Source organism: Micropterus dolomieu, linkage group LG09 (genome assembly GCF_021292245.1).
Source record: "Micropterus dolomieu isolate WLL.071019.BEF.003 ecotype Adirondacks linkage group LG09, ASM2129224v1, whole genome shotgun sequence".
In the NCBI taxonomy this organism is placed as follows: domain Eukaryota; kingdom Metazoa; phylum Chordata; class Actinopteri; order Centrarchiformes; family Centrarchidae; genus Micropterus; species Micropterus dolomieu.
The window spans coordinates 27,610,505-27,622,574 of NC_060158.1; the positions used below are offsets into that span (position 1 = coordinate 27,610,505).

Sequence of the window (12,070 nt, forward strand, 5' to 3'; positions counted from 1 at the left end):
TGTGTGTGAAGATGTGTATGTCCTATTTCAGTTATTTAATTCATTATTACAGTGTAGACATCTGCCGTTCTTTTGCGAGTCTTTTTTCATAAAAATACAGTTTGAATATAGTTTTCTTAATTTATATTATTAGTAGGCAGTATTTGGTTCTGTACAAATCTCGCGATGTGTGGCAGGCGGTATTCTCCAAGGAGAACGTACGCATTTTGCTTTGACGTTCTCGCGTCACTGACATGCCATTACGTCGAAAGATGTGCGTATCCCACTAGATACAACCACTACTGAGTTACTACTTTACAGAGTTGAGCGCTGAGTTTGTGAGAGGGAATGTCAAGCGGAGAAACATTTGTTAGTGAAGCAGACGGGAACGGCGGCATAATGGGTGAGTGTTGTCAGATTTGTTCAAATATGCCCTGTTCTCTTCCGTGTGTAAAGTTGACCCAAGTCTAGCGTTAACTTAACGAACAGTTTCTGTGTTAACGTTACGGGAAACGAAATCTTGGAAATGAAGTTGGAACCGCTCGGGAATAACGATAACTCATTTCATGTTTAACGTTAGCATAGCCCCGTGAAACGTTCACTAACTTACTCTCATAGGGAAATGTCACACAAAAACCCAATAGTTTAATGTCTCATTGTATTTTCCCGCAGCGTAACGTTAGCTAACGTCTCACACCTCGGAACGCGTTATGGTCTTCCGGTAATGTTAATTTTGGTGTAATATTACCACCAGTTTTAGGTTGAAATTATACTTAAACCCGTTCACAGGGGTTGCTACTGCCCACCATGCTGTGTTACGGTGTAAGTTAACGGAAGATACATGTTAACATTATGATAAGTATTCGTCAGAAAACCATGCCTTAAAGTTGAAATTCCCTACCTGTAAGTTAACTTATCTGTTGCTTGGTGTTTTCGACGTCTGCTGAACTGAAAAGTGCATCTTAATGAGCGCAAAAATATCTTACATTATGCTAAAACGCCTTTTATCGGTTAAGTTAAACGTACTATCTTCAGATTTATGAATGGAGTTTGGCCAGGAGCTCTCTAACTAACATTATTTAACGTTATCGTAGCGTCATAGATGGTTTTAAACCTTAGCCCGGCATTTCCTGTGTTTTTGTCATGAGTTAGCTAACGTTAACGTACGCATCGTTAATAAATCAAGCCTGCTCATTACAAGATGAGCGTAGACCCAACAACAATATCTAAAAGGCTTAGATTGTTGTTTACTAACGTTAGATAACATTATACGACGGGAAACATTAGCTACAAAAGTTAGTATCATCCCCCCAGGTGGTATAAACAGGTCAGGAAAATGTGTCAGCAAACTGAAGTGTCAGTTTGATGTCCGGTCATCTCTCTCGACAGCTACTGAATAATTTCTCAATTTAGCTATTGCATGTGGATCGATAAATCCATGTTCATTTTAAGTTTGTGGGTGATTATATCCAAATGGATATGGTATCACGATAACGAAGTAAAAGGTGATGCAGTTTTTTTTTGCCATCCAGAAAAGCAAAGCAAGAGCACATGCAGTAAGTTAATTACACATCTGAGGCTATCATGGGAATAAAATTGGTGGTATCTTGCAGTCAGAGCCAAGTGGCATGTTGTCTGTGCTGTTTGCATAGTGGCTATGACATAGCACAGATGGGCAGGTCAGGCACTCAGCCAGACAGACAGAGTGTCAGATGGCGTGGTAGTCAAATACCAGGGGGGAGGTCTGTGATGACCAAGCTGTGTGCCAGTGTGCTCTTAGTTTGTTCAGGTGTTAGCCTAATAGAGCTTAACCTAGTCATCTATACAGTGGATTGTACATTATTAGCCTTTGTCTACATGCAGCGAGGGCCTTGTACCTGGCCAATTTTAGGTTTGTCAGTCTGCAATCACACCACAGGGCTAAATGATATCATTCTTATCTTTTACAGCGATGTTTAATGAAGACACACGCACAGAGTAGCAAAGACAAAATGTCACATCTGTTTTGGTCATCAGGATGTTATTTGTGTGGTCTAGCTTTAGCTAAATTTAGTTACCATTCTATGAATATATAGATGAGGTCTTCAATTTGACATTGTTCAATTGCAAATAGAGAATAAGTTATTGTCAATGCAGTGCTGTCAGCTTCAGTGAATTATATTTAGGCTTAGGTGCATGCCTTCACATCTGACTAAATAACCCTGATGATGTCATCAGGGTTATTTTAGCTCAGGATGGGAGACTATAGATTCAAATTGCTGAAATACCTCATTTTGAGTCGCATGTAAAAGTAGCTAAGTTAACCTTGCCACAGACATTCTGTGGGAATTTGCTGTAAACTCTCAATCTCTTTGAAACTCTGTCTATTCCCATGTGAGGGGGAAAAACCGTTTTGGACTGGTGTGAATGGAGCCAAGTCGTATCAACAGAGACGTTTGGAAGAATAACATTGTGGGATGATGCATGAAATGTCTGAGCTCCCCTAAGGTCGTGGGAAGGGGTTTGTCAGAAAGCACTGGGATCCTTTCTGTTGAATTCATACTCCATGCTCAGAGCCCTGCCTCTGGCCTACCTCCTTGTAACCCCAGCTTCCTGGAGGCTCACCACATTGTTTCCGGTAGTTTAGCAAACAGCAAAGTGCACCATGCATTTTTCTGTCTTCTGCTGTCATATTTCTTTCCTGCAGTGATTTCATTTGTCAGTGATACTGGCTTGGAGCTTAAACTGAAGACCCAGATGTTGGTTCTTTTTTAGAGATTGGAACTTGCTTCACCTTTTGACATGGTGTCTTAACTATCTGATGAGTGCTGCTGTAGAACAAGCCCTGCTTTCCTTTGGTGAACACCTCCCCATCCGCCCGCAAGTTGTAAAACAGCCTTTTGCTTACTTTTTACATTGACTTTGTGTAGTGCTACTGTAATTACCACAAACAGGTTGCCTGAATTCTTGTTTCTGTGCAAACAAAGAGCCCACAACAGAAAGACATCTCGCCTGCCTGTGCTTAAAATTGATGCACATATGGACCCAAATTTAGCAAGCCATTTTCTTAAGTAATTTGTGTGTCTGCTGACAGTTTGGCTGAGAAATTGCTGTTCGTTCAGTGTGCATGACGCCTTTCGTGTGGATAATAGCACCTTACCCACAAAGCATCAGAATAAAGCAGCACAGTTGGTACACAGTGTTGCACAAAGCCATCATTTTCAAAGCAATGAAAAGTCTGGTGTTTTCAGCTTAAACGTCCTGTCATTAGTTGCACAGTGTCTTTGTGTATGTGGTTCACCTTCATGTTAGATTTGAGGTTGTTGCAGCCGTCTGCACATTGTTTCAGGTTTTGACTGCTCTGCAGTCCGTCAACTGAATCAAACACAGGAAGCAGTGGGGAGAGGGCCCAGGAATGGAAGCCAGTAGGCCGTTAGCCTGTCAGAACAGGTGTGTGTGTGTGTGTGTGTGTGTGTGTGTGTGTGTGTGTGTGGTTACAGTGGGACAAGTGGAGGATGCATCGTCTTAAGCGCTCACATTAACTGCTGACTGCTCCTATAAACACACAGGAAATAACTGCTTGATGATACTGTCCAGTTGCTCTACTGTAGGTCTGACTTTGTGGAACCATAGTACTGTAGTAATGTGATGTGCCAACAGTCTGTTTCAATAATCTTCACTGAAGCTTTCTTCAAACCTCTCCTGTCAGACAGTATTTTTCAGGGTTTCCCCCAGAAACATAGACGTTGCAAAAAATACTCCTTTGCATGACACTGCATATTTTTTTATATATATACAGATACTAGAGATTTCACAGAGAATTGTCACTGCAATGCATTGATCAACATGGGCTGACACTTATCAGCTGATACATTCATTCCTATATCTATCTGAAACTAATGCAGTCTAATACAACAGCCCTGCAGTAAATCCTCCCCCTGTGAAGTTTAGGATGTACAGATTATGTTTGTTTTAGAGAGTTGGTGATTCTGTTTTGCTTACCCTCATAGAGATAATAGGGGTGGACAGAATAATAGAAACACCTGTCAGTTATTTTAGAGTGGGCTAATAATTTGGCCCACCTAATCCTCCTTCTAAGAGTCATTACTCGAAATCTGAACACACAGACATGCTACACATGCCATATGTTTAGATTCAGTGTGTCTTACACTTCCCTAAGATATCATTATCCGATTTCCATCGCAGTGTCCACAAATCCGACATCACAGAATAAAGACGCTCTTTAAAACTTTAGAATTTGCCTAAGAATAATCATGTTTTTAAGATTTCTGAATTTTCATAATAATCCAGAAATAGTTGTCCGACTAGTGCTGCAGCTAATGATTATTTTCCTTTTTGATTAATCTGCCGATTATTTTCTCAATTAATTGATTGGTTGTTTGGTCAATAGAGTGTCAGAAAATTGTCAAATGTTGATCACAAAGCCCAAGATGATGTCCTCAAATGTCTTGTTTTGCGCACAACCGAAATATATTCACTTTACTGTCACAGAGGAGTAATGAAACCAGAAAATATTTACGTTTAAGAAGCTGAAAGGAGGATCATTTTTCATAAAAAAAATCATTTTTTAAAGTCGATTACTGAAGTTATAGTTCAATTAATTACCAAAATAGTGGCAGATTAATTTGATAGTTGACAACTAATCGATTATTCAAATAATCATTCTATTCTGTACGTTGCCTCTGTTATAAATAGCTGGGATGCACTGTGTTTTAGTGGTTTTACTGGTTCAGCTAACTAACTTCTCTTTTCTCTGGTTGTGTTCCTGCCTCATGGGCCTGACTCCTTTGACCGCTGCCTTCCCATGTCAACTTCTCCAACACAGCTGTAAGTACTCTGCATATTTCTCATCAGGCTGCAGGACCTCTGGGTCGTATTAGATCGTCGTAAACATGGCTTGTATAAAATTCAATGGTCACCAAATGCTCATAAATGCAATATTTTTGTGCTTTTTTTCCCTTTGTCAATTCGATTCCAGTCAATTCTAGACATACCAACAGTCTAAATAAGTTCCTTCGTTTAAATTGTGAAGTGTACCCTTTAAAATAATAATGATTGAGAATTTAAGCCTTTTAAAATCATTCAGATGTGTTAAATACAAGTATGAGAGAGAGAGATTGCATCTTTTAATTAGGGTAACATATAAATGCTCCTGGCACTGCCTTCCCACTCAGCACTACTCACAAAACCAAATGATACGACTTCGTTGATATTATGACCCCTTTTTCAGCTCCATGAGCTCATGCATGTTGGATTTGAGTGTGAAAGTCCACACAAAATGTCATGCTTAAATATTTTGTTACACCTTTTTACACTGTATATCCACTCATTTTCAGACTGGTTCTGTCTTCACCTAGCTCACTATGCTCAGTCAGAAACCAGCCGTTTGTGCAGGCACAGTTTATTTATATTGTTTTTGTGGCACCAAATTAGTATTAAGTGGTCTTAAAAGTGCTTTCTGAAATCCGTGCTAGTAAATGGTACAGTTAGCCACAATCTGCTCTTCTGGGCTATAGGAGAAATTTATCAGCTCTGTTTATTTTTGATCCACAGCAACAGAAGAACCTGGAGGGCTATGTGGGCTTTGCAAATCTTCCCAACCAAGTATACCGAAAGTCTGTGAAGAGAGGTTTCGAGTTCACACTCATGGTTGTGGGTGAGTAATTTTCAGTTGGCACCTTTTTTACATTCTTGTTTCTCCTCAGTGTATGACACAATCAGGCATTCATCTGAGGATGAATGTTTACTTGTTTGAGTGTGAAAGTCTTAAAAGATGTTGATGCGTCTACGTACAGTACATCTGTGTTAGAACTTGCAGCTTCTACTGTACATGTTCATGTGTTGAGCAGTGTTGAGTTTCACAGAAACGTCATGGCTGAAAGCGCTAGCAGCTGGCTGCCCAAATGCATTAGAGATGGTTTTAGCTCAGGAGGATAAGTTGCACAAAAGACAAGACTCTGGGAAACCATTTAAAACAAAGGTTTGCCATGCAGCAGCACAGGCAGACGCTGCTCTGTGTGTGTGTGTGTGTGTGTGTGTGTGTGTGGCTTGTGTCTCCTGGATTGTGTGGTGGGAGGACGTTTCCTGTCATTCCATTCACGGAGCCAAAGTCAAAGTCTGAGCAGCTGATTCAAATGGACTCGCACCGTAGAACCTTTCCGTTCTCTGCACACGCTGTTCAGAGGTACCTGAGCTGGAAGCTGCTCGGAATGCCTGCATGATGTCACATCCTCTCCCCTGGGTTCATGGCTCTCCGTGCCTCCAGGGTTAAAGAGCCCGTCTCCATGGCAATCAGATCCCCCTCCTCCCTCCTGGCTTGGTTCATGTAGTCACGCCCTGGAGTTTCCCCCTGCTGTGCACTCTCAGGAAAGAGGCTGTTATGTGGCAATTTTTGTGTGGAGCATGTAATTAGAATAGCAGGGTAATTGGCAAAGTCAAGTGCTTGTCATGCTGGCGTTTCCTTCATTTTTTAGGGGTTGATGGGTGTATTATAAAACACATTCACCCGCTGGGGACCCACCAGTTATGGAATTTATGGTGGAATTTCTAGACGCATATTTCAGAAAGACACAGTTGTGAAGTACGGGGATTCATGTTACAAACCTCTCACTTGTTTTAACTGTATTTTGTTGCTTTCTTCATTAGACAGTACAGAATTAAAAAGGACATTTTAATATATAAATGGTAGAAGCCAGGCAGCTCACACCCTCTGGAAAATATGAATACACCAGGAATGAATACAACTTTTGTGTTTTTATTTTGGGCATATACCTCATACACAACTGCAACACACCCAATTCCCACCCATCATTGAGCTTGTTAGGGAATTACATCTGCATTGTAGCACACATAACATCTGTAATCTGTAAAACACTAACTAAAACAAACAGATTATACACAAATACACACTTAACAAACACAACTAATAACTAGACTTGCAGTTAGGTATGACAATTTTCAAGGGATGGCTCCCTGACCTGGAGCGATAAGAAAGCCAAGAGTGTAGCTGAAAAAGAGTGGTGAATCAACACAGGTTTGTCTGAATACTTGGGTAGCCTCAGTTTCTTTTCAAATTGTCAGGGTGTCCCTCTGATGTTGTAATAAGCGTTGTGAAGTGTCAAATAATTTAAGAGCTCAGTTCACAAATGTGAAAGAGGTTTGCAAATCAATTGATCTCTAGTAAATGGTAGTGCATTTCCTAGCTGCCAGCAGCCCTAGATCAATAACTATATTTCGTTATGTGAAAACCATCGGTCTTGTTTTGTGTTACCCAATAAACAAACTCCAGGATTGAGTTCAATATTATGATGAGCCCACATGGGTTAAATATCAATGGAGTTCCCAAACAAGGTCAGAAGTAAAGCTGAAATGATGAATTGATTAGTCCATTGATAGGAAATGAATTGTTTGAGTCATTTAGCAAGCAGAAATGGCAAAAATAATCTGTCACAACCCTATTCAGAAAGTAACAGAACCAAACATTCAAAAAACTACCTCTTTGCTTCTTACAAGGCCAACATAAAAAGGATTAATCACCGTTCATCTTCTCTGGGCTAGAATATACCCTGTGCAGCATTTGGAAAAAATTTGCTCAAGATGTAAGTTATATTTTTATAACATTTGTCAATATATACAAATTACATCAGTGTTTCCCACAGCATTCAGTTCTATTTGTGGTGTTAGCTGAGGGGGAGGCACACCCACACTTTCTTGTGTATTATTAAATAATACTGTATATAAGGTGCTGCAAATTTTTTTATTGCCAAGTACTTTGTGAACAATCAAAAACTGAACAATATATAGCTCCGTTGCTTCATATTGTGTCAAACAGGTAACAAGGTATATACAGCGAGGACTCAAAACGAGTCTTCTTTTTCTGAGAAATCTGTTGTTCTGAGCTGCCGTGCTTTACATCTGTGTTTGCTGTCAATCTCACCTGCTGCTTCGGCCCCAGCTGGCTCTCCCACCGGACTACAGTGGAATAAGATTTTATCCATTTTAAATGGTACAAAAGAAGATAATCAATTGAAATTGGCCAACATTGTTTGTCAATGTGAAATATAATTAGCTTTATAGTAAATTTTTAAAAAAATATTGTATCCAAGGATAGTTCCACAAAGAAGTGCCCACTCATTTCACCATGTTGCTGCGAAGCTTCTTTCTTTTTTTCTTTTTTTTTATTTTTTTATTTTTTTTTTTTTACTATAAAGTTGACAGAATGTATACACTTGGAAAATATATACAGAAAGCGATTTTGAGGATAAACTTGCATTTTAAGCATGAATCCATCACTCTTCTGTTGTGTTTCTAGCTATATATGGCCGAGGTAAAATGCTTGAGTTTCAAGATGTAAACTGTTCCTTTTTAGGGCTGTATTGAATATGACAAAGTTTTTTTTCATAATGTTGACATTCCAGTTCTAAATCAACATTGAAATGCTGCTCATTCTATAAAAACATAGCAGTTCGCTTGCTCCATTTCACCTCAAGCTTGCTCAGCCACCGCTGCGGCTGTTTGTGGACACTTTGCGTGTCCACAAACCTACAAATCTACAAATCCTACTCATTCAAGTCATTAGATCATAAAGTAAAAGATCATATCACTTTATTCAAATTGAGGATTCTATTTGAGGATAAAAATTATTTTTTTTTAAGGTGATGATGATGTCATAAAATATTACAAAATACTTTCAAAGCTTAATTTGGAAACCTCAAAGCCTCGAATGGTATATCCCTATGTCCTTTTAATTCTATGATTTTCTTCCCACACAACATTCATTAACTATAAACGGCAATTTCTCCAGTCCCCATGATTGGATTGAAATTCTTTTTGGCATTTGTGTTGCCATTTAGGCTAAACCTAGCATTGTTTATATTTTCTAATGTATTTGTAATAAAGGTGTGCACAAAGAAACATAGAAATATATTTTTTATCGACTCCGTTGTTAAAGAGAATTTTGAAGAAGATTGCTATGTAAGAGTCACATGAGTAAAATTAGTCAGGTGTTATTTGAAATAACTTTTAAATAACACAAATAATTTCTGAATAAAATTTACATGCATTTATTTTTGGAAGTGTAACAGAAATGAAACCCAATACATTCTTTTGAACTCATATGGGTTTAAGTATACGTTAATGTTGGTGTAGATGTAGTGGGGGGATAGCTATTGTTAGTGGACAAGTGAAAGTGGGCCAGAGCCATTTGATGGTGAAAGTCAATATTTGGCAGTGACGTGCACATTGGCAAGAACTGACCTTGATGTTGGCCACCGCTGCCAGAGCTCATTGTGTTTGGTCCTGGTTGAAAGAGAGCTGAATGAACTCTGTTGTATTCCTTTTGGAAAGAATGCTGTCAAATAAACAAGTGGGGCTTTTAAGGCGAAGGAGACGAAATCTGACACAGGCAGAAAGAACAGGATGGCTTTGCCAACAGATATATGTATAACACTTTTGTCATGCTCTAGGCTTGTTAAACTTTTACTGTCTTCTGCCCCGTTTGAAGGGAAAGTCCCATTCATAAACACAGAGTAGTGCAGAGAAGATGAGTGCTTTCAAACGATGTTGAGCATACAGAATTTCCCTTTCACAAACAAACAGACCACTTTTCATTTCACCTGCACACTATTATTCCAGTGTCTTGGTAGCCCTGTCAAGAAAATGAACCTAACGTGGGCTCCCTCTCACAAGCCAAACCTTTCCCGCTTCCCCTCCACCAGCCTCTTGTATGCAGTGGATGGTGCTTTTGAATAAACCCCCATGGTTTACACAGCTGCTGGAAATTTCCTTTAAAGGAAGTGTGCTGCTGCTTAGCGGGGCGAGCCGGTGGGCCTCGGCTTGGCAGGCTGGCTCAGTGAGAGTGGTCTTCCTCTGGTGCTCCGTTGGGATGCACGGATGTAATGACAATGTCAGTGGCTTCTTTTATACATCCCACTTCAGTTAGCTAGCACGGAGGATTTGAATGAAACTGTGTAACATCAAAGGGGTCTTCATCCATTCACCCCAATTAAACAATACATTTTTCAAGTCAACATGTTCTCACTCTCAAGTCGTCACATATGGACTCTTGGTAAAGATCCCTTGTTGCCACTTTTTAATGTACTAGGTACCCCTTTAGTGTCATTTCTGGATGTGCAGGGGTCCTCGGTCAAGTTAACAAAAAATATACGTTTGCAACAATAAATATGTAACATTCTGGTTAGGCTTTCAAAATAAAACATGTGGTTAACATTGTGAAATGCTCACAGTTTGGTTAACTTTAGGCACCAAAAGTATTTGGTTAGGTTTAGGAAAAGATCTTGATTTGGGTTAAAACAAGTATGTTACGTAAGCTAAGTTATTTAACTTTTACATACATTACATACTTAAACTTACGTTAAAGAGAAGTCAACGTTGACTACAGCGGTCTCCTGGGTGAAAGTTTGGTGTCTGTTTGACCCACCTCCCTCCCTTTTATACTACGTCACCTGACATGTAATGCTTGTAGCTTTGGAAAATGATACTAAAGGGGTACCCAGTGCATTAAAAAATGACGCCAAGGGACCAAGCGTCCATATGTGACATCTTGGGAGTTACGTATTGGCTGAGTCAAGCAAAAGACCTATAGTAGACGAGGGAGCCTTCAGCAGTACTCTGGGCATGTCACGTTCACTTAATTAACTAACTTTTCATAATTGCTTGCTGTTTTAAGTCTTGTTCTGTCCTTATGCTATTTGTAAATGGCTACATTTATTTGTAGAAAATGAGCACTAATTTTCTTCTTTCTATCGTAATTCCTAAAACCTATTAGTAATTGCATGACAAATTAGATCTGCCCTCTCAACATCAATCAGTTCAGGAGCGTCTGATTCAAACCCCATGTTGAAAGCCCAAGCATCTGCTTTTTTTTCCCCCTCTCTTTTGGGGGTGAGTTTAGCATTGTGCATAGAACACAGGATGTCAAGCAACAGAGTTTTAACCCATCTGTAATGGAAATGAACAGAAGGCTGGTGGAAAGGGAGGGCAGAGCTACTTCTGAACCAGAGCATTCTCTGGCACTGCTTCCTGTTCTGCTGCCCAGCAGTAAGATTGCCACTTTGCTGACAGTGCTGTTGCAATGATGGAGAGGCCGCTCAACAGCTCATTAGGATTTTATTACTGAATTATAATTTGGAAGCACACTTATTATTGCTATGTGTGGAAATCTGAGGTTTTCACATCACTTGCGGTGAACATGTTAAATGTCCAAAAAAAGCACTAAAGTAAACGAAAACAGAACTCTACACGTAGGTTGTTATAGAAGATTAGGGTGACTGCTCACTTCCTGTGTGCAAAAAAATACAAGTTATCTATGTGCAAGTTTTATTTTTATTTCTTGTCTTGAATAGACTGCATAGAGAGGGAGAAAGTAGGGAGGAAAAAGTGTGATAACATGCAAGCAAGTCCTCGAGTGGACTTGAACCGAGGGCATTGCAGTGTACGTGCAGGTTCCAAGACGTAACCAGCAGTAAACCTACAATTATTCATGTGTGTCACAGCACATACAGTGGGGGAAAAAAGTATTTGACCCCTTGCTGATTTTGCAGGTTTGCCCACTTACAAAGAATGCAACAATCTACAATTTTAATCATATGTACATTCTAACAGTGAAAGACAGAATCCCAAAGAAAATTCCAGAAAATCACATCATATGAATTTATAAAAATTGATAACCATCTGATGAGGAAAAACAAGTATATGACCCCCTACCAAACAGCAAGTATTCTGGCTCCTACAAGCCAGTTAGTCTTTCTTTAAGACACAGCCCCAATCCCAACCAATTATCTACATCAAATACACCTGCCTCACCTCGTTACCTGTATAAAAGACACCTGTCAACACCCAAACAACCAGCATCCAACATCACCACCATGGGCAAGACCAAAGAGCTTTCTACGGACATCAGGGGCAAGATTGTTGATCTGCACAAGGCTGGGATGGGCTACAAGAGAATCGGAAAGCAACTTGGAGAGAAAAGATCAACTGTCGGTGCAGTTATCAGGAAATGGAAGAAGCACCACACCACCGCCAACCTCCCTCGGTCTGGGCCTCCACACAAGATCTCGCCTCGTGGGGT

At 39.8% G+C, this 12,070-nt stretch overlaps 1 protein-coding gene across 2 annotated transcripts in view; it reads left to right on the forward strand.

The window, feature by feature from the left end:
- Positions 1-226: 226 nt before the first annotated feature.
- Positions 227-12,070, forward strand: part of LOC123976282 (septin-7) — a 41,487-nt gene continuing 29,643 nt past the window's right edge. For both annotated transcript variants that reach the window (XM_046058291.1, XM_046058292.1), the window contains exons 1-3: positions 227-382; positions 1,738-1,739; positions 5,533-5,635. In XM_046058291.1, the coding sequence (XP_045914247.1) occupies positions 328-382; positions 1,738-1,739; positions 5,533-5,635 (160 nt within the window). In that variant the 5' untranslated portion in view covers positions 227-327. The remainder of the gene's footprint in view (positions 383-1,737; positions 1,740-5,532; positions 5,636-12,070) is intronic.